Below are 22,966 nucleotides of genomic sequence, written 5' to 3'. Positions count from 1 at the left end.
CTACAGTACAAATCAGAAACATGCTTGGCGCGGGCAGCTCCCCCAGTTTCATGCCTCTGCTCTGTGTGCTAAGGGGCACGTGGGCTTATCTTTTAAAATCCCAAACTACGCCTAGAAGCCGGCAACCTCAGAGGAGCCGGTGGCAGGGTCAGGGCCCTAACAGGCGGCTGCTCCCCTTCTGCCAGGCATCAGGCTAAGGCCAGAGCCGCCCCCTCTCCGCGGGGCCCGCCAGCGCCCCCCCGGCTCTGCTCCCTCGGCCCCCACGGCGGGCGGGCGGAGGGCGCTGGTGACGAGCATGCTCAGCCGCTGCATCCGACGGGCCATGCTAGGGAGGGCGGGCGCAGAGGCGGGTCCGAGACGAGGCCCGGCCCGGCTGGGCGGGCGCTGGCGGCCGGGCGCTGAGGCCCGGAGCGACGAGCGCTGCGCAGAGCCCGGGTCCGCGCTGCGGAGGGCGAAGGAGCCGAGCCGGCCAGGCCATGCCCAGTCCCCCGACGCTGGGGGCGGCAGGCCCCGGCCCGGACCCGGAGGAGCGCTACGATTTCCTCTTCAAGCTGGTGCTGATCGGGGATGCCAGCGTGGGCAAAACCTGCCTGGTGCAGCGCTTCAAAACCGGGGCCTTCGCCGAGCGCCAGGGCAGCACCATCGGCGTGGACTTCACCATGAAGAGCCTGGAGATCCAGGGCAAGCGGGTCAAGGTGGGCCGGGGCAGAGCCGGAGCCGCGGGGCTGCAGGCGGGAGAGAGCCTCAGAGGCCCGGGGGGAGTCCAGGGAGCACAGGTGACAGCTCTGGAGGGGGCCACCCCTGCCCTGTGTTCGAAGTGATGCGCCTCAGGTGGTTCCTAAAAAGCCAGGACCCATATCCGCCCAGAGGCACCCAGCAGCCTGTGATCCGAGCAGCCTGGTTTCCAGCCAAGACTGGCACCCAGAGGTGCGGGTTTCTGCCATAAGTAGAACATGGGAAGGGAGGGAGACAGCTGTCAAAATAGTATCATTCTGCATTTCATAGAGTGGCCTTTGTTTGGTGGTACCGTGTGGTCACCTGAGCAGAGGTGGAGAGAGCACTGGAGCCTGTAGGATGGCTGTCACGTAAGCGCTGAGCTGCCCTGACAGAGAAACCAGCGCCGTTATTGGAGGATGGGGAGAGGAAGAGGATATCCTGGCTGGCAGCAAATACCACAGCCCTGGCATATTACTGCCCCATGCCTGTTCACTCCAGCTCTCCCTCTGCAGTGAGATCCCTACAAACAATTTGTATACTTTTTCTAAACTTAGCTACAGCATTGCCATGAAACAACTGCTAGGGCTCCCTGCGGAGGTGGCTGCATTTCAATGCTCTGTGCTGGGATCCCTGTGCAAGCTTATGCAGACAGTTAAAAGAGCTGTTGTGTTCAGAAGTGAAACCTTATTTTACTCTAAAGATCTACTGCTTATGTGTGTGACAAAAATAAGTTTATCTTTATTGCATTTACCACTTAGGAGTCAACTATGGCACAGTGAACTGGACTGATTTCTGCTCACCCCTCAGCAGTATCAGTTAAGTTTAACTGCAGAATCGTCAAGACAGGTCTGGTACAACTGAGTATAATAAAGAATCTCAGTCGGTTCAGGTTATTGATGATAATGCACAAGCTAGAAAGAACACAGTTTGAATTTCAGATCCCAGACTGAGGTTGCAGGGCTGGTAGTTAATCTGAAACTAAGATTTTTTTTTTTAAGCACTTTGTCACATTGAGATCCCAGTGTACAAAGAACCACATACAAAGCCACTTAGAGGATCCTTTTTACAAAATAGAATGATTCGGTGGCCTTAATTCTGGCCTCTGCTCATCCTGTGTATATCAGCTCTGTGAGCATACAGGTGCCACACAAAACTGGCATAGCTACCCACTGGAAAGTAGCTCCATTGTATCCAAGGCATAGAAGTGGCAGATCATCTCTTGGGGCAATTCAGAATAGGGAAAGCACACTGCACTCCAACTGTTTATTCTTTGATGCTGAACAGCCTATGGGGCTGCTTAATTTATTCTGTGGACTAGCCCAGTCATCCAGTTACCTCCAGAATCCAGGTAGTAGGCAGCCATCTTTGCTCATTTCCTTCCCTTTCCCCCAGGGGCTGAGCAGAGCTTAGTTTGGTCACAGCCTAGAGTCAGGGCCTCTTTAATATGAAAGAGTTATATAAATATGGTAATTACAATTGTATTTTAGTCTGTCTCGCAGCTGTGTTTCAGGGTAGGGGGCCAGATCCTCTAATCAATGCTTCCATCAGAGTAGCTTTGGTGAGGAGAGTGGGCAACAATCCTAGCAAGTAGGAAAAAGGTGACAGAAGAGAATGATCAAGGTTATTGGGAGGAGAGGGTTGATGAGCTTACAGTAAGGAGTATGGTTTCTATGGACAGCTCAAAGTTTAGGTCATTTACTTCCTTTGCAGGTGTTTTGTCTTTCTGGTTCCAGTTCTGTCTGAACAGCTGGGGTAAGCGGTTCATGTTTCAAGTCACCCTGCAAAAAGTATCATTTTGCGTTTTTTTAATCTTATATTAGTTCCTCTTTCTTGCTTTTCACCAAGTTAGGAGGCACAGGAAGTGGGGTTTTTGCCTCTAAGACTGAAACTTGGCTCAATTTAAACACCAGACACACACACAGTGACAAATATGTCTCTCGTGCCAGGTGTCTCTGCTAGGGAAACTGAGAATTGGGCAGCTCCAGCTCAGGGACTAAACCAGACCCTTAGGTACTGCAGAAGTACTGACAAAAAGAAAAAGAATCTCTAATTCAGCACCGATAGGCATTACAAGCAGGCAAATTAATCTACAGTATTTATTTAGTAAGGTGTACTAATAGATCCAGCTAGTAGGTATACCTTAGTTGGCACTACATTTTGGTCTGAATTAGAGATGGAGGCAGAGATCAGAACATGCCCCGAACTTGAAAATGTTTGGATATGGGTCTTTTGTTTGGCCTATTGAGATAGTGACTGATTGTGAAATTTGGATCCAGCTCTGGATTCGAAATTTACCTAGAGGTGTTCAGCTCTTGAGGATCTAATCTAAATAGCTTTGTTCAGCATGGTACAGGAGGCTGAGAATAGGGAGGCATTTTATTTTCATTTTGTAATGACACTTACAAGTTGGAGGTAGATGGGACATCATGAAGCTCATAGGCCTTACATAGTTAACAAACTTGGTTTCAGTGCAGTTTATGATGGCAGGATTCCTTACTCTGACTATATAAGATCAGCATATATAGGAAACCTGCCTAACTGGAACTTAACAGTCAAAAACCAGTCTCTGCTAAACATTTCATCTGATTTTTTTTCCAACCAGCTCTATTAAAGATGAAAAACATAGGCCCGATTTCTAGCAACAGCAGTGCCAGGCAACCCAGTGCAGCATGGTTAAAAGTTGTAGTATACAAGTATAGTATACAAGACCTAACTGTATCCCTCTAACCAGATTAAACCCCATGAGGACAGATGGTGGGATTTTAAGAGTGTTTAGCATTGGTCTAACTGCTCCCTATTGAAGTAAATGGTAACACTGCCATCAATAAAACAGTAGTTTGTTCTGAGTGAGCAATGGAAAGCTTTTGAGAGAGAACAAAATACAAATCCACAAGTCCTTATTAGCATGGTAGCAACATTTCCTTTGTTTATGTTTACATATTTACACAGGTGGAAATTCCGTTAGGTTACCTAACAGTGATTTATTTTGGCAGAAACTTTACAAAAAACATGAATTAAATCTGACATTAATCTTTGGGATTAGTTGTTAGCCTGGCCGTTTTAAAAACTACACTTACCTACTGGTTTGTGAGAAAAAGCACATATCAGCTGATACACATTTTAAAGTTCTGTATAAACACCTGTTGGATTTTCTTAAGTTGCTGTGTCATAAATAGAACCTCTTAATCTTCTCATTTAAACAGTCAATGCCAAAGTTAAAGCAATAGCAGGGTAATCGTTCAGAACATGTAGCGGCCCTCAGATGAGCAGGCAAAGTGTATTTGCATGTAACTGTCCATTCAACACAAGCTCTGAGGTTGGGTATCTGAAGCTTTCATTTATAAAATAAGTTTACGCTAAACAGCAGAGGCCCCAATTCTGTTGTTGTATCTGTGCAGGCAGACCTTTACACACCTCTAGATCTCTATCTTCAGAAATCTGTCTGCAAAGATTTGAATGAGAGATCAGGGCATTAGTCTGTGAGACTGACAATTGTCCTTGACTTAAAGGGACAACACTTTATGAATCACACTTCTAAAAACTTTAGCAACTGTTGTTAAAAGTAACAATTAAGATTGTAATAACTGAAAGATTAGTGAATACCCCCCCCCATTTGCTTACTTTGTTCATTTGATAGCACTTTGTATGTAGTCAATATTACTCTTTCCTTTGTATAGTCAGTTCCCCATTTGTCTTTCTTAAAGCAACAGAAAAGAGAGAAGCTTTCTTTTTAAACCAGGGAATTAGCTTTTGTAATGTGAATCCTTTTTTACGGAGTACTGGACTTATTAATTCACATGTTGAAAAAGCCATCAACCAGCCATCAGGAGTAGTCTCTCCAGAGCTACCCAGTCCTTCATTTGACAGTTTTTAAATTTCTGCCTAATCACCCAATTTAGGGCACTGTCAAATAATCAAATAGCTGATATTTAATTGCAAAATAGCTACAGATTTTTAGAACACAGAGTTACAATGTATGAATCGATCCATGACAAAGGCTCCTTTGGTATGATAGACTGCTGAGGCTTTTTCAAATTATTCATTACTTTCAATGGTATCCACAATGTGGGAGTCATTTTTCAAATGTAAAAGGAGGCACAGACTGTGTCCAAGAGCTTACAATAAAAAAAAAAAATACAGAACTGATAAAATCTATTGTGTCAATGAGATAGGGAAAATGAGACTGTGATACAGTTAAAGGAGACTGTCTCAATGAGGTCTAAAGGACTGGAGTCAGTATGATGATTTTCCTTCAAGTCCTTTTGATGTGATTTCACGGGTTTCCTTGGTTTGCTAAATATTTTGAAAAAATTCAGATCTTCAACATTTTGGTTATTGGGCTTTGTCTCATTTAAGAATTAATTGATTATTTCATCATCAGTTTATGTATGTATTACATAATGTACTCACAATTGTGGAGCTCACACATGTCAAACATAGGCCCATGGGCTGGATTCTGCCTACATGATGCTTCTGTGTGGATCACAGGGCATATATTTCAATTCTCAGCTTTCATTTAAAAAGAAAAAAGGAAGTTTCAGCCCTTGTGACTGCAGTGACAGTCTTCCAAATGCTACCAACTAGTGCAGTGACATCTGCCTGACTTCAGACAGCCTGAAACAGTGTGTAGTGGACCTCACTTAGGGACCAGCATGCCTAGTGGGCAGGATGCAGTTCAACAGTCCCCACAATCCTAGGATAGCTTTATTGAGCAATCTAAGGGCTTGGCTACACTTGAAACTCCAAAGCGCTGCCACGGGAGCGCTCCCACGGCAGTGCTTTGAAGTGCGAGTGTGGTCACGGCGCCAGTGCTGGGAGAGAGCTCTCCCAGCGCTGCAGGTACTCCACCTCCCCGTGTGGATTAGCTTGCAGCGCTGGGAGCCGTGCTCCCAGTGCTGGGGCACTGTTTACACTGGCGCTTTGCAGTGCTGTAACTTGCTGCACTCAGGAGTGTGTTTTTTCACATCCCTGAGCGAGAAAGTTGCAGTGCTGTAAAGCGCTAGTGTAGCCAAGGCCTAAGGGCCTTGCAGCTGAGTGAAAATCTATCATCCCTCAGCGATCTCAGGGTCCTCCCAGTCAAACAAACGACAGAGGGAAGGATAGGGGACCCAGGCCCTCCCTCTCCACCACCTGTCAGTCCCCTCTAGCTAATACTGCAGGCAAACCTCCCCAGGCCACTTCCTGCCTCCCCTTTTCTCTCTTCTCCTCTGTTTGGGGTGTGGTCACAGCACTCTTCTTCCCTCCCAGCAGAGGATTGCTCAGCCTCAGACAGTCTCAACTATTCAGATAATCAGTGGGAGCTTCTGAGCTCCCTTCTCAGTGTTCATTTATTCCCCCTTATCAGGGAGATAGAAGACAAGAGAAAGAGGGGTCAGGCGGCCCCTGGCTGCCCAGTCAGGCCTTACCTACAGTCAAGAGCCTTTCCCTGTAAAGTTCTCTGCCCCAGAAGCTACAAACTGGCTTCCTTCCTGCAGACAACCTCTTCTTCACTCTTCCCTTGCCAAAGTCCCCATTTGAGCAGGTCTTACATTTGGAGTGTGCTCTGCTGCTACTGAGAAGCAGGGTCATCTTGGACCAGTACTGCTCCATCATTCCCTGAGTCTCAGCAAGAGGTCCGTAAACCTCATCATACTGTGACTTAAGTGTTAAATTTTCCTCACCCCAATCTGGAGTGTCAGTTCTAAAGCCTAATGACTTCACACATCAGTGGCAACATGAACTATTTAATCACTGGTCATTTAATCAATTGGAATGGTGGGAGGGGCTGAAGATCACAGGGGTTATGATTTGGGAGTTGCAGCACGAAAAGAAATAGAGGGAAGAACAGATGAGACACAGAGGCCATGTCTACATCTAAAATTTTGCAGCGCTGGTTGTTACAGCTGTATTAGTACAGCTGTATAGGGCCAGCGCTGCAGAGTGGCCACACTTACAGCAACCAGCGCTGCAAGTGGTGTTAGATGTGGCCATACTGCAGCGCTGTTGGGCGGCTTCAAGGGGGGTTCGGGGAACGCGAGAGCAAACCGGGAAAGGAGACCAGCTTCGCCGCGGTTTGCTCTCGCGTTCCCCGAACCACTCTGCAAACCGCAGGGAAGGAGACCTGCTTGTTCGGGGAACGCGAGAGCAAACCGCGGCGAAGCTGGTCTCCTTTCCCGGTTTGCTCTCGCGTTCCCCGAACCACCCTGCAAACCGCAGGGAAGGAGACCTGCTTGCTCGGGGGTTCGGGGAACGAGAGAGCAAACCGGGAAAGGAGACCAGCTTCGCCGCGGTTTGCTCTTGCATTCCCCGAACCACTCTGCAAACCGCAGGGAAGGAGACCTGCTTGTTCGGGGAACGCGAGAGCAAACCGGGAAAGGAGACCAGCTTCGCCGTGGTTTGCTCTCGCGTTCCCCGAACCACTCTGCAAACCGCAGGGAAGGAGACCTGCTTGCTCGGGGAACGCGAGAGCAAACCGGGAAAGGAGACCAGCTTCGCCGCGGTTTGCTCTCGCGTTCCCCGAACCACTCTGCAAACCGCAGGGAAGGAGACCTGCTTGCTCGGGGAACGCGAGAGCAAACTGGGAAAGGAGACCAGCTTCGCCGCGGTTTGCTCTCGCGTTCCCCGAACCACCCTGCAAACCGCAGGGAAGGAGACCTGCTTGCTCGGGGAACGCGAGAGCAAACCGGGAAAGGAGACCAGCTTTGCCGCGGTTTGCTCTCGCGTTCCCGGAACCACCCAGCAAACCTCAGGGAAGGAGACCTGCTTGCTCGGGGTTCGGGGAACGCGAGAGCAAGCTGGGGAAGGAGACCAGCTTGATTACCAGAGGCTTCCTCAGGTATGCTGGGATACCTGCTTATTCCACGGAGGTCAAGAAAAGCGCTGGTAAGTGTCTATACTTGATTACCAGCGCTGGATCACCAGCGCTGGATCCTCTACACCCGAGACAAAACGGGAGTACGGCCAGCGCTGCAAACAGGGAGTTGCAGCGCTGGTGGTGCCCTGCAGATGTGTACACCTCCTAAGTTGCAGCGCTGTAACTCCCTCACCAGCGCTGCAACTTTCTGATGTAGACAAGCCCAGAGATAGGGAGGGAAGAGAAACGAAGGACAGAAATAGTTGTGTCCTGCACGGACCCTAAGTTAGATGCCTAGGTTCCCATTACAATGCAGGGGGAAGAGATATCATCTCAGAATGAGATCTACAAAAGCCAGTGGGGATCCACCAAAGCAGATCTCTATATAGGCCATATTCTCCCCTGGATCTCTTTATATCCCAACCCACAGACCATAAACAAAGGTAGAATTTGGTGCTCTCATCAATGAAATTGACACCCCTGGTACTGAAGAAAACAGGAGTGCAATGTTCCCAGCAAACTGGAATTCAGCCTGGCACCTTTTTTCTTTTAGAATGTCACATGACAGGATGAGCCATTCTGTATATTAATAGAATTTTGAATTGAAATGTATTAGTGAAAAGGAGGTCTTGCCTGTTCAAACCTTGGTTTTGTTCTTGTTGGGAAAGATCAAACAGATTAAATTACAAAAATTGTTTTGGTAAAGCTTTTTCCAAGTACATACAGGAATTTGCTGGTGTACTGAAATCTATACTGTTATTTGCCATTTGATATGAAAGGACTTAAACATGGTAAGATGGCTTAGAATCCCGTAGAGGAAGCAACCTGTGCATCCATTATCAAATAAATTATATGAAAGTTTCTACTCTCTGCAGGATTCATAACATGCAAACTCCCCTGCTGTGTTTGTAGTGCTAAACAATTAAATACTTCCTAGAGATGAATATCACTGATGCTGTTGCACAAACAAAGTGAACCCGCACTCCCCACTATCTCCAACTTCTTTAGGAATTGTGATAAATAAAGGCGGGAGGGAAGCTCCCTTTTATGGACATCAAGCAAGCAAGTTAGCTGTAAAGTCCCTCTTGGTGGCTGTTCACTGCTTGCTTTACCTGTAAAGGGTTTTTTAAAGTCCCCCAGGTGAAGGAAAGGGAGTGGGCACCTGACCAAAAGAGCCAATGAGAAGGCTTTTTAAAATGGGAAAAAACTTCCCCTTTGCACTGTTGTTTTTACTCCAGGAAAGAGGAGAACAGGGAGCAGTTATACTATGAGAAGCTTTAAGCCAGGTATGATAATAAATCATCAGATCATACCTAGAACTACTTGTTTGGAACTCCCAAATGTGTAAGTAGATCAGGAATGTTTAGAAAGACATGATTAGGTTTATTTCTGTTATTTCTTATGGCTAATGGACTCCTCTGTGCTCACCTCAGATGTTTTTCTTTGCTTGTAACCTTTAAGGTGAACTCCCAAGAAAGCTGTTTTGGGTGCTTAATTGTTGAAATTGCTCTTTTAAAATCTAGCAAAAGCCTAAGTTCCAGATGTATTTTCTTTCTCTTTTGTTTTTAATAAAATTTACCTTTTTTTTTTTTTTTTTTAAGGACAGGATTGGATTTTTGGTGTCCTAAGAGGTTTGTGCATGTTGTTTAATTAGCTCAGTGGCTCTCAAACTCTTTTACTGGTGTTTCCTTTCACATAGCAAGCCTCTGAGTGTGACCCCCCCCTTTATAAATTAAGAACAATTTTTTATATATTTAACACCATTATAAAAAATGGAGGCAAAGCAGGGTTTGGGGTGAAGGCTGACAGCTCACAACCCCCCATGTAATAACCTTGCGACCCCTTGAGGGGTCCCAACTCCCAGTTTGAGAATCCCTGAATTACTAGTGGCAACAGCTAATTTCCTTTGTTTTCTTTCTCAGCTCTTCCCCAGAGGGGGAATAAAAGGGCTTGAGGGTACCCCACAAAAAGGGATTCCCAAGTGCATATTCCTGGGCTCCAAAGGGTGTTTTGCATTTGGGTGGTGGAAGCATTTACCAAGCTAAGGTCAGAGAAAAACTGTAACCTTGGGAGTTTAATACAAGCCTGGAGTAGCAAATATTAATTTTTAAAATCCTTGTGGGCCCCTACCTTCTGCACTCAAAGTGCCAGAGTGGGGATATCACAGGAATACAGAGTGGGAAGGAAGCCAGTGCTTAGTAAATTATATAGGGAGCAGGGGAGGCAAGACAACTTTATTTTCATTTTTTTTGTGTGTGTTTGTTCAACATAAACCTTTGCTATGCAACATATTTCTCAGTGCTAAAAATTCTGTCCTGGACAACTGGAAAAATATTCATTGTGCTATCTGATTTCACAAATAAAATTCTCTTCTAAATGAACATTGCATGACATATGTTGACCTAATCCTGTATTGTTATGGCCAATGAGAAACTTACCATTTTCTTCAATGACAAGATTATGTAAACGTTGTCCATTTTCAGTTAGTTGAATCAGAACTTTCTTGGAGGCTAGTTGTGACCAGTAATCATGTGTGCACCATGTAACCATACCCTATGCAGCATTGTAACAATCTTCGTACAAAATATGCCTCGTGAGATATCATTTGAAAACTAATAATTCACTGGTCAATAATATCATGGTGAAATGTGTGCAGTGACACTATATATAAAGTTATGAACATAAGATAAAATTATGACTGAAATGTATTTACCAGACAAGTCTTGGGAGGGGTTAAACCTGTTTCTCGAGGACAAAAGACAAGCTAATGACTCAAGCCAAGTGGATTCAACGTTGATTGGCAGTCACCACTCAAGTAGTCATTTCTTGGCAATGAAAGGGGGCAGGAACAGATCAATCTGCATTTTAACATACAACATGGAAGCTCATTCACCATGAGACTCCATGTCTCTGTCCTCACAGTGGGAAGGAATTTTATCTAGGGCTAACCCCCAGGAAAATGCTTTTCAAAAAGTGACTGGAGTATAAAAGTGAGAGGGGAAACACCCTCGGTATTTGCAGGGCCGGTGCTTCCATTGAGGTGAACTAGGCAATCGCCTAGGGCGCCAGGATTTTCAGGGGGCGGCATTTTGCCGGGGGGAGCAGTAGGCGGCTCTGGTGGACCTGCCGCAGTCGTGACTGTGGAGGGTCCGTTAGTCCGCGGCTTCGGTGGAGCTGCCGCAGACATGCCTGCGGATGGTCCGCTGGTCCCGCACGGCTCCAGTGGACCTCCCGCAGGCACAGCTGCAGCAGCTCCACCGGAGCCGCGGACCAACGGACCCTCCACAGAAATGACTGTGGCAGCTCCACTGGAGCCGCGGGAGCGGCGCGCGGGGTGGCGAAATGGCCGTGCGCCTAGGGCGCGAAAATCTCTAGCGCCCTTCCTGGGTATTTGTGCTCTGCCCCCTGCCCCAAGAAGATGAAAGAACCAGGCTTTGGACTTTAGGAGGGGTTCTGACCTGAGAATTTGGTCAGCTCTGTTGCTGGGAACATATGATAAGGATTGGTAGTTAAATACATTTGTTTTATTCTTACACACAATACTGAATTAAGTTTGATTTAACTGAACTGTTTGGGTAATTCCAGTTAAAGTAGCAAACTGTTCCTTATTGACACCATACCCGTGTAACAGACTTCTTATATCTGAACTGTCTAGGAGAGAGCTGGACAAAGTAGAACATACGTTTTTGGGAAAATCCAGGACTGGAAGTGTGTTGGGATCACCCTGCAAGTGGTTACCAGCGTGTGCCTGGAGTGTTGCTGGCAGGGTGCAGGTATACAGCCACTCAGTGTGTTACCTGCATCGATTTATGACTGGTTCAGGTTGGGAGCTAAAGCAGCAAAGCATTGTGAGGCACTCAAAGTTGCAGAGCAGGCGGTGACACAACCCCTCACTAGTTTGGATTACTCCTCGGAATGTGACACTGGTTCAAGAGTGTGGAGTTACGTCCCAAACGAACAAAGGATCATTAGAAACCTCACCATCTTTCTCTCTAAGTGCAAGGCACATTTCTTTGACCTTGCCTTTTCTAACAAACATATAGCAATGTGTTTGTAATGTATATAAAATCCAAAACAGAACACTCCCCTGAATACACTTTTTGCCTTGGGGAGAGGAGGAAAGGACAAACAGATGTGAGGCTATGTCTACATTTAAACTGCTACAGCAACACAACAAACTAGAGAAATGCAGCTTAGATGGAGGTGAGTTCAAAATTGGCTGAAAAACTGTTCCCAGAGAGTAGTTATCAGTGGTTCTCAGACATGCTGGAAGGGCATAACGAGTTAGGTCTCACAGGGATCAGTTCTGGGTACAGTTCTGTTCCATATCTTCATCAGTGATTTAGATAATGGCATAGGTAGTACACTTATAAAGTTTGCAGACAAAACCAAGCTGGGAGGAGTTGCAAATGCTTTGGAGGATAGGATTAAAATTCAGAATGATCTGGACAAGCTGGAGAAATGGTCTAAAGTAAATAGGATAAAACTCAATAAGGACAAATGGAAAGTATTTAGGAAAGAACAATCCGTTGCACACATACAAAATAAGAAATCACTGCCAAGGAAGGAGTACCACAGAAAGGGATCTGGGGTAATAGTGGACCACAATTAAATATGAGGCAACAGTGTAACACTGTTGCAAAAAAAGGCGAACATCATTCTGGGACGTATTAGCAGGAGTGTTGTAAGGTAGACATGAGAAGTAATTATTTCGCTATACTTCGGACTGATCAGGTCTCAATTGGAGTATTTTGTCCAGTTTTGGGCACCATATTTTAGGTGAAAGATGTGGACAAATTGGAGAAAGTCCAGAGAAGAGCAACAAAAATGATTAAAGGTCTGGAAAACATGACCTACGAGGGAAGATTTAAAAAATTGGGTTTGTTTAATCTGGAAAAGAAAAGACAGAGGGGGACATAACAGTTTTCAAGTACATAAAAGGTTGTTACAAGAAGGAGGGAGAAGAATTCTTCTTAACCTCAGAGGATAGGACAAGAAGCAATAGGCTTAAATTGCAACAAAGGAGGTTTAGGTTGGACATTAGGAAAAACTTCCTAACTGTCAGGGTCATTAAGCGCTTTAATAAATTGCCTAGGGAGGTTGTGGAATCTCCATCAATGGAGATTTTTAAGAGCAGGTTAGACAAACACCTGTCAGGAATGGTCTAAATCAGGGGTGGGCAAACTGTGGGCCAGATCCAGCCTGTGGGATTGCCACCCCTCTGGTGCAGCAGGCCCTGCGCCGCTGCTGGAAGCGTCCAGCACCACGTCCCTGCGGCCCCTGGGAGAAGGGGGGTAGAGGGCTCTGTGCACTGTCCTTGCCTGCATGCACCACCCCCCGCAGCTCCCATTGGCCGGGAACGGGGAACTGCGGCCTATGGGAGCTTTGGTGGAGCCTGCCCTGGCCCTGGTGTATGCCGCTGCCACCCTGGAGCCACTCCAGGTAAGCGGCACCAAGCCAGAGTCCGCATCCCGAACCCCTCCTGCACCCCAAACCCCCTGCCCTGAGCCCCCTCCTGCACCCCAACCCCCTGCCCTGAGCCCCCTTGTACACCCCGCACCTCTCCTGTACCCCAACCCTCTGCCCTGGGCCCCTTCCTGCACACCGCATCCCCTTCCACACCCTGCACTCCCACCTGCACCCCAGCCCGCTGCCCCAGTCCTACATTCATGGCTCTGCATGCAATTTCCCCACCTAACTGTGGCCCTCGGGCCAAAAAGTTTGCCCACCCCAGTCTAGATAATTCTTAGTTCTGCCATGAGTGCTGGGGACTGGACTAGATGACCTCTCGAGGTCCCTTCCAGTCCTATGATTCTAACTGCAGCTGCACTGCTGTAGCGCTTCCGTGTAGACACTCACTACAACAACAGGAGGGATTCTCCTGTCACTGTAACTAGGCCACCTCCCTGAGAGGCGATAGCTAGATCAAATGAAGAAGTCTTCTGGTGACCTAGTACTGTCTACGCCAGAGGTTAAGTCAGCCTAAGTACACTGCTTACACGTGTGGATTTTTCATACCCCTGAGCGATGTAGCTAGATCAACCTAACTTTTTAGTGTAAACCTGGCCTTAGTCTCATTGTTTAATGCATTACTGGGAGGAACTCCAATACTGTGGTGATGAGCATGGTATAAAAACATATATAGAATGGAATGTTCTACATGGTTGTTGCAAAAATGTCACTGCACACTCAGGATACAGCTACACTGCAGCTGGAAGGGGAAATTCGCAGCTCAGGGAGAAATACATGTGCTAGCTCTGATCAAGTTAGCATGCTAAGAATAGCAGTGTGGCCACAGAGGTTCAGGCTAGGTACCCAAGTACATACTCGTGGCTAGTCCAAGCCACTGCCAGTGCCACCACAGCCACATTGCTATTTTTAGCATGCTTGCTCAATCAGACCTACCACACACGTGTACCCAAGTTGGAAATTACACCTCCCAGTTGCAGTGTAGATGTGCCCTTAGTGTATAGGGCTGTCGTGACAAGACATCTGTATGACATTGCATTACAGTATTGCCGTGCATGACTGGTGCCATTTTAAACATTGACTTTTTTTTTACTTGCCAGCTCACCTGTGATAAATAATCTACTGTTTTGCAAGATTGCAACCAAAAAAAGTAAAAACAAGCCCTTCTGAATGTTTTTTATATTATAATAGGCACCCAGTTCACCATACTGGGAGATGGAAACTGGTAGGAACAGTGAATATTAGCAGGGGAATTTTCACAGTGTGTGTTGGTAAGAAATAAAAATAGCTTTAGATTTGATGAGTACACGGGTATTGAAAAAACTAAGAATTTATGCTAAAAACAACGAACTGCTGAATTTTTAGATATAACTACTTAGAAGAGAGTTTGCTGTAGAGAACAAGAGACTATTGATGGATTCCATTAAATATGTATATGGAATTGCTAAATCCAAATTGAAATATGTGGATGGTATGGTATTTTTCCATTCTCAGGCTTTCTTTACAATCAATTCTGTTTTCTTGTGTAATATTAAGTGGTGATAATACATCGATCCCTGAGGGATACCTGATGTGCTGCCATCTTTTGGATTGTGTGGTTTGTAATTGCAGCTGGTAAATTCTTTGTTACATTTTGATCCATCTGCTATCAAAATGTTAAAGGAGGAAAGGGAAAAAAGAGGGGTTTGAGGGGGGAAGGTTCTCCACTGATCTTTAAAAGTGTCTCTTTCGCTGCTGCTTTAGCATCACTGTGGGATAGTTCAAAGTAACGTACCTATGTACATGCACAGCATTGGATGTGTATTTTACCCAGTTTATCTAGTAGTTGTTCAGCATTCAAACCATTAAACTTTATGCAGCAATAAAGAACCAGAGAAATCTCTGTTGTTTGTGAGGCTAAGTTTTTGTACAGTATGCTCGTTATTTTTGCAATAGGAGTAGCTCCTGTACATGTAGGTGGTTGTGTATCAAAGTAGTACACTCTGTTTAGCACATTGTAGCCCAGTGCCAGCCAATGCTAAGGCCTGTGGTGTCCACAAAACTCAAAGCAGAAAACAGACCAAAATAACAAACTCATGTAATAAATAGGCATTCAGTAGCAAAATTACTATCACAAGACTAGCAGCAAAGGCATCTCCTCTGCGTTGTTCAATGAGAGTATCCTATCACACTTCCTGAGAACAGTGACTATTTATCCTCCCTCCTTTACCCTGTACCCACTTGCTCCTGGTGATAATTGCTTTAAAACGTCCTGCCAGTCTCTCAATATATAGCTGTTTTGGACTTCTCAATGTATTCAGTTGAATTGAACCCTTATTCTCCAACTCTCTATTTCACTGTCATAATGTGAGTTGTTGCCAATGTAATTACAAAAACAAAAATTGTTTAAACAACAGTTAAGGTTGCTAAGTGACATGCACTTTCTTATCACATCATTTACAAAACCTAAGCACTTAAGGAAACAGTTAAGAGCTTCATATCTTATAATGCCTGTGTGAACACAACATTGTTATGAAATATAAAAATATGCTGTCACATCCTTAACACTGATCTCTGGATTGTATAGTTCCTTTATGTATTTATTTTGATTTTAGTGTTAAAATTTTTTTTCAAGGATGCTTTGAATTAAAAACAGTCATTATTAAGAGTAGAATTTTCGGTAAAGAAATTGTAATTGCTGTTTCTTGCCAATGATGTTGCATATGTAATTTAATAGGAGAATATGTAACAGTCAGTTCCTCATAAAATTATAAATATGACTTGCATTTGAGGCTGACTAATGTGTACATCGTGTTTCTTTTTCAATAGGATTTTGTGAAGTGTATGTATTTGAGACTATTGGAAAAAATTGCATTTGGTTTGGATCAACGATTAATTTCCTTGATTTGAAGTGCTTGGGTTTTCTAGTGATGCTGTCTAAACAAAACAGTGTTGCCACTTAGCAATCTTAACTTTTTAAAATGAAGTTGTTTGATTTTTAGAATTTTCAAGGTGAATTTTTCCCTAATATTTTTTTTTTCTAAACTAAAAGAGGTGAGTTGTGCTGGTCAAAATAATAGCCTTCCTCATTCAGCATACAGCTGACAAGATACAAGATCCTAAGGAAGGTAAATTAGTCACACACGTATGCACAGCACAGCCTATAGTAATTGTAATATTGGTAAAAAGTCAGCAATGTATGGGTCCTGCAAGAGGCTACCTAAGTCCTTGTATAGGAATGTAGAGGGATTTAGGGAAGTAAAACCAAGAGGTTCTAGAACAGAGGTGGGCAAACTGCGGCCAGGGGGCCACATCTAGCCCTTCAGATGTTTTAATCCGGCCCTCGAGCTCCCGCCAGGAAGCAGGGTCTGGGGCTTGTTTCGCTCCAGTGCTCCAGCTGGGGAGTGAGGTTGGGGTCTTGCCCCACTCTGCACAGCTCCCAGAAGCAGTGGTATGTTCCCCCTCTGGCTACTACGTATAGGAGCAGCCAGGGGGCACAATACGCTGCCCCCACCCCAAGTGCTGCTCCTGCCCCTCCCATTGGCCAGGAACCAGAGCCAATGGAAGCTGCAGGGCCAGCGCCTGCACACAGGGCAGCGCGCAGAGCTGCCTAGCCGCGCCTCCGCATAGGAGGGACATGCTGCTGTTTCTGGGAGTTGCTTGAGGTAAGCGCTGTCCAGAGCCTGCCTCCCTGACCCCTCCTGTGCCCCAGCCCCCTACTCCATCCCTGATCCCCCTCCCACCCTCGGAACCCCTCGGTCCCAGCCTGGAGCACCCTCCTGCATCCCCAACTCCTCATCCCCAGGCTCACCCCAGAGCCCACACCCCCAGCTGCAGCCCTCATGCACCCCAGCCCTCAATTTTGTGAGCATTTATGGCCTGTCATACAATTTCCATACCCAGATGTGGCCCTCAGGCCAAAAAGTTTGCCCACCCCTGTTCTAGAAGGAAACATCGCAATTTAGGGAGGTTTCAGAGTGGTAGCCGTGCTAGTCTGTATCAGCAAAAACAATGAGGCGAACTTGTGGCACCTTAAGAGACTAACAAATTTATCTGGGCATAAGCTTTCATGGGCTAAAACTCACTTTATCAGATGCATGGAGTGGAAAATACGGTAGATAGGCACATATACACAGTACATGAAAAGATTAGAGTTGCCTTACCAAGTAGGGGGTCAGTGCTAACAAGACAATTCAATTAAAGTGGAAGTGGGCTATTCTCAACAGTAGAATACCAAGGGAGGAAAAATCACTTTTGTAGTGGTATTGAGGGCAATGTAATTGGGGTGGCACATTTAACACCGTTGACAAGAAGTTGTGAGTAACAGTTGGGGGAAATTAGTATGGGGAAATTAGTTTCCCAGTCTTTATTCAGGCCTATTTTGATGGTGTCCAGTTTGCAAATTAATTCCAGTCTTGCAGTTTCTCATTAGAGTCTTGTTTTTGAAGGTTTTTTTGTTGAAGAATTGCCACTTTTAAGTCTGTTATTGAGTGTCCAGGGAGATTGAGGTGTTCTCTGACTGGTTTTTGAATGTTACACTTTTGAATAAATGGACACAAATCAGATATCAAGAATTATAACGTTCAAAAATCAGTCAGAGAGCACTTCAATCTCCCTGGACACTTAGTAAGTCACTAACTACCTACATAACCTACAACTCTGCAGTTACTGCCTCACATACATAGCATCCATCATTTTCAGATCATTTACAACCGTTGCCTGGAGTTCTTCTCCATCCTGGTTGTGTTCTAATATAGCTTCTGCTCTTCTCCACTCCTCCAAAAATGCTCTCTAACCAAGATTTCTAATAACCTGTTAATTGGAAGGATTAATTTTAACTAATATATATATTACTGGATTCTAAATAAACTGTTACCACCTAGGAAAAAGACCAGGGCATCCTAGGCAGCAAAAACAAAACCTCTGATCAGGTATGCAGCAGTGGTCAAAAAAAAGCAGCCACAATGTTAGGATGCTTAAGAAATGGGATGGAAAACAATACTGATCCAGGGTATATCCCGACTAGGATTTCTGTGTTATGTTCTGGTCATGTCATCTCAAAAAGAATCTAAGAGAAATAGAAGGGCTCAGAAACTGGAAGACTTTAATGCCTGGGAAGATTGAAAAGACTGAGACTGTTTACCTTAGAGAGAGGATTAAAAAAAAGAGAAGTCATGCTAGAGGTACATAATACAGTGAATAGTACAAAGAAAGTAAACTAGACACTCCCATTTGCCCTCTCAGAATACAAGGAAAAGGAAACATTCAATGAAATTGAAAGGCAACAGATTTAAAACTGAAAAGAAAATACAGTGCAAGTCATTGCTACTATATATTGAGCTTGATAACATTAAAAAAGGATTAGAAATTTATATAGTGAATGAGAATATTCACAGTTACTTTAAATTCAAAAGCTGTATGGGATAAATTCTCATGCTTCAGGAAGTGAGACAACCAATACGTGACAGGGTTTAAGAAGAAACTTTCTCCATAAACAGGTTATTCTGTACTGTCCACCATCAGTTTTATTGTACTTTCTTCTGACACAGCCCATGCTGACTCAGACACTGTGTACTAGTCTAAATGGACCATCAATCTGATATAGGATGGCAGTTCCTATGTTACTGGATTTAAGCAAGAGCATTAGAGTTTAGACAGGCCTATTACTACCTGTGCATAATGTCTGTTCAGCCTCCTAAATGAAGAGGATGGCTGACAGACATTCAGTTCTGTGACACCCTTTATCTTCTTAGTTGTGTAGAGGGAAGATTTTTAGGTAAAATATTTAAATATCCAAGCAAAATTAGCCTGATTTTTCAAAGTACTACACAGTCTGAGCTCCTTATGACTTCACAGGGAGTTGGAAATACTAGCACCCCTAAAAATGAGGTCACTTTTGCATAAGTGCCTAATTATGGCTTTTGGTGCTAACTTTAGGCAGCCAAGTATGAAAATGCTACCAAGTAAATAATTCTCATCTCAGCTGAGAAACACAAATTTTTAAGAGAAATTTTAAAAAGCACTACATTTGTGCATAGATTTTCTGCAAGGTCACTGAACCAACTCCTGTCTTGTTAATCAGCAGAGCTCAGTGTGTGTTTAAATCCTGACCCAGCCACATTTCATTCAGGAGGAAAGGACTTAACCTGAAAAGCAAGACCAGTTCCCTATGTGTAAATAGCCAGTATCTCACTGCATGTTTTATTTTGTTTAGTTGCAGATCTGGGACACAGCAGGCCAGGAGAGATTCCGAACCATCACACAGAGCTACTACCGAAGCGCCAATGGAGCAATCCTAGCCTATGACATCAGCAAGAGAAGCTCTTTCCAGTCCATTCCTCGCTGGATTGAGGATGTGAGAAAGTATGCTGGTTCCAACATAGTACAGTTACTGATTGGTGAGTTTGGAAAATTAATCCCTTTCTGGATGAGTGAGGAACTCAAAATAAAACTATACAGCATCAAAGCACTGTGCAAACACTAACCACTCAGACCACCTCTGTGAGGCAGATAAGAGTTTTATCCTCCTTTTACAGAAGTCAGAACAGCCGTAATAAAGTTAAATTATTTGTTTATGGGGAGCCACTGTCAGAGACAAGGTTCTAACGCAGAGGTTTCTGGGTTCCACTCTCCTGTTTAGACATTGCTGCCTCAGCATACATGTTTAGTCCCGACTTGTAAGGGCTAGTTTTGAGACTGCCAGCCTACTATTCTGTCCTTTAAATACTTTACTTTCTGGTGAGTATATTGGTAATTAAATCAGTATTTCTCTTCCTTCAGTCATGGCTTCAGTCCAGCATATACCATTTACACCACATTGTGTTATTATTTATTACTTGTATTACATACCATCTGGCATCGCTAGTCATGGCCCAGGACCCCATTGTGCTAGGCAAGGTACAGACACACCAAACAGTTCCTGGAAGTTTAAAATGTATTGAGTTCATATTATGTTAGATAGGAGGTTTTCTTTGTTCTTCACTTTTTATTAACCCTGCTAGAGCTTGCGTTCTCTGACTTCCCCCACTGTTCGGTGTCGTTCTTGAAGATCTGAATTTCAAAGTCAGGCAGAGGTGAAAATGCATGCACCGTTGTGCATTTGTTTTGTACGGTCAGTTACCGCAATTCTATGTGCAAGTTGAATATTAGTCACACAGTTGCACCCCTGATCTTTGAAAAGCCAGTCCATATGTGTAATTTCATTTCTCAAGGGCAATGACTGTGTCATCATGCCTACTATATAAGCACCAGAAGACTAAATTGTAGTCTTAGAGTCCAAAGAGTGAATGTCAGTTTAATTTTATATAATGGCATGGGTCAGAGTTCTGCATCCAGCTCCTGCAGGCTGACCAACAGCTTGTACTCGCTCTCACTTTTACCTTCCGTTCCCTATTCCCCGCCCCTGCAACAGTTGTGGCTTTGACCTCCAGCCCATTTTCCCTGCCTCACCAAAGACTCTTGCTGCTGAACTGCTGCCCCACTCCCATGGTTCCTGCTACTGTCTCTTTTCTCCTTCACACCGCCTCCTGAACATTTGCACAGACATCAGTAATTATAAAAAAGTTAATCTGTAAACAATTCCACTTTTTTCTGCCAGGAAACAAGTCTGACTTAAGTGACCTTCGAGAGGTTCAGCTGGAAGAGGCTCAGAATCTGGCTGAACACTACGATATCATCTGTGCCATAGAAACGTCTGCGAAAGACTCCAGCAATGTGGAGGAAGCTTTTGTGAAGATGGCAACAGAGCTCATGATAAGGCATGGAGGCCCCATGTTCAATGAGAAAAACACAGACAGCATCAAACTTGACAGCAAAGATATAGTAGAAGGCTGGGGGCCATGCGGTTGCTGATACAAGCTAGGTGGTATCCCTGACTTTTCTGGAATTTAGAGGGATGTCTCCCCCTAAGGCTGAGTAGCACAGTAGCTGTATCCTCCTCCTGAGAGACCAGCATTTTTGTAGATGTTAGACACCAATGCAATCAAGATTTTGTCTTTTACTTTTAAAAAGGGACTTTGTTGAGGTTTAGACCTAAAAGTTCAACCTTCCTTGACATTTACTCTGTATTTGCCCCCATTATTTTCTTTGCTGCAGCCTTCTCAGTAAGTTATGAATCTGAGTGAAGCAGCGTGGATCTGTTTGTTGGAGGGCAGGGGAAGGTAACTAGACGAGAAACCACCACATACCTAAAGTCCTAAACCCTTCAGTATGGGATAGCTGGCAAAGGTGTAACTATTTTTGCTTTTAGGTCAGTCAACCTTGATAGAATCTTTAAATTCTCAGCATTCCACAAATGTCCACATACACCAGACAGGTTAGACAGTGACTGTGGCAAATGTGTTTCAAGTATCAAAATGCTTGAATGTTTTGAACACGGGACCAAGCAGCAGTCACCTGTCCAAGACACCGGACCACCATGGAAGCTCTCTCTTTGAAAGTGAAATGTGGCACATGGACTGCGAAATACTGTTGGTACAAGCCCAAGTGGGCTGTCATGCTGATTTTTAAAAAATCATCATTCAAATAGTGAAATCAGCCTGAGCAATACCGGTTGCCTGCTTGTTTAGCAAGTTAAGAAACATTAAATGTACTGACTCAAATTCACTTTTGGAGAAGGAAGGGTTTGATTATTTTGTTACTTATTTGCACAGTGAATAGTTCCTTTTCCAACTTGGTGTCATGGAGTTTTTACCCTCAGCTTTATTCATTTCATTCCATAACTCAAGAACAGCACCACTGGAAATAAGAACTGGAGAAACCTTGAACAGACTTTGCTAGCCATGACTGACTTTGGAGTGCTGTAGTATGCCTACCTGGTCACATAGAACGTTAATTCCAATCACGTGTGATTAGCATTAGTTTTTGTTGCCAGAGGTTTCATTGCACAAGTGACTGTGACTGTCCTATTCTTTAACTACAGCCTGGGCATTTGATGGGATGGTGAACTTCAGATTAGCTGAGAATTGTATGAAACATGATTTCTTGGCTATAGGAAAATATTGAGATCTCTGATTCCCTCTCTCACAATCACAAGTTGCCAGTTGATTTTCATTTCTTGCAGATCTTCAGCAAGAAAAATCTTTTTACTGTTGACCAAAAGTCTGCATTATTAATTAAATTGATTTAATAACCCAGCTAAGTAGTTAGCTTAAAGATGTAGCTCTTTATTAGGAGCTTATGTTGTGTCTGCTGTTAGAAAGTGCTGACGCCAGTAACTATCCCTGGATTTACTCTCTCAAGCACCTTACAAACAGGGATTTACAAAAGGAACAGAAGCTGGATTTTTTGTTAAATCTACAGTTTAAAGCCAAGGTTTTCAGAATCGTGATTTTGGGTGCCTGACTCTAGATATTTTAAAAGATCCTGATTTTCAGAAGTGCTGATTACCCACCCTCAAAAATCAGGCCTCGTTAGGGTGTTTCAGGTTGCTGCACCTGAAGAAAAAAAATGAAGGTACCCAAAATCAGTCATTGTTTTTGAAAGTTTTAACCTAAAAGAAAAGGGTGTATTTGGATTATTGTTATTACCAGGAATACAGCTTATGGCCATTCCACACATAGCATGAAAGCGAAGAAACTAGGAAAGGGCTAATATCCTGGACCCTGTTTTAAATGTTGATTCATCAGAAAAATCATTTTCCTGCAGAAAATGTTGAACTATTTTCTACTGAAGCAGTTGATTAAAGAATTATGTATGTTTTGTAGACTGTGTGCTTGTAATTTAAGATAAACTTGACTTCAGATTTTATAGTTGTAAGAATAAAGGGGCCTTAAAACATTTAGTTAGTTCAGTTTTCACATTTCTATTTTATATGGAAATGCAGGGTGAGGCACAAATATGGGTTTTGGTTTTAAATAGGGGAGTTTTCCAGGATACTCCAGGGTCTCCTACATCCAAAGATAAGAGGCATGGAGTGTCTAGAGGAAACTAAACACTGGAGATGGAGTTTTTCCAAAACTCCAGACAATT

The 22,966-nt window shown here is 44.2% G+C and overlaps 1 protein-coding gene across 2 annotated transcripts; it reads left to right on the top strand.

Annotated features, from left to right (window-relative positions):
* The first annotated feature begins 423 nt into the window (after nt 1–423).
* RAB43 (RAB43, member RAS oncogene family) lies at nt 424–22,700 on the top strand. Of its 2 annotated transcripts, none has more exons than XM_030569649.1 (3): nt 424–695; nt 19,218–19,395; nt 20,595–22,700. In XM_030569649.1, exons 1-3 carry the CDS (start codon nt 477–479, stop codon nt 20,846–20,848), a joined length of 651 nt encoding a protein of 216 aa, XP_030425509.1. In that variant the 5' UTR covers nt 424–476; the 3' UTR covers nt 20,849–22,700. The 2 variants fall into 2 exon arrangements, with proteins under 2 accessions (XP_030425509.1, XP_030425508.1); XM_030569648.1 differs by having other exon boundaries at nt 19,212–19,395.
* Nucleotides 22,701–22,966: the final 266 nt, after the last annotated feature.

Source organism: Gopherus evgoodei, chromosome 7, assembly GCF_007399415.2.
Source record: "Gopherus evgoodei ecotype Sinaloan lineage chromosome 7, rGopEvg1_v1.p, whole genome shotgun sequence".
NCBI lineage: Eukaryota > Metazoa > Chordata > Testudines > Testudinidae > Gopherus > Gopherus evgoodei.
The sequence above is the reverse complement of the archived record's forward strand: the minus strand, read 5'-3'. Positions and strand labels throughout refer to the sequence as shown.

Excerpts from the sequence above, each read along its gene's own strand:
- RAB43 (XM_030569648.1), top strand. The coding sequence starts at position 477 with ATGCCCAGTCCCCCGACGCTGGGGGCGGCAGGCCCCGGCCCGGACCCG. Across the intron at positions 696-19,211 it reads TCCAGGGCAAGCGGGTCAAG|TTGCAGATCTGGGACACAGC; the intron begins GTGGGCCGGGGC and ends TATTTTGTTTAG. Across the intron at positions 19,396-20,594 it reads CATAGTACAGTTACTGATTG|GAAACAAGTCTGACTTAAGT; the intron begins GTGAGTTTGGAA and ends TTTTTCTGCCAG.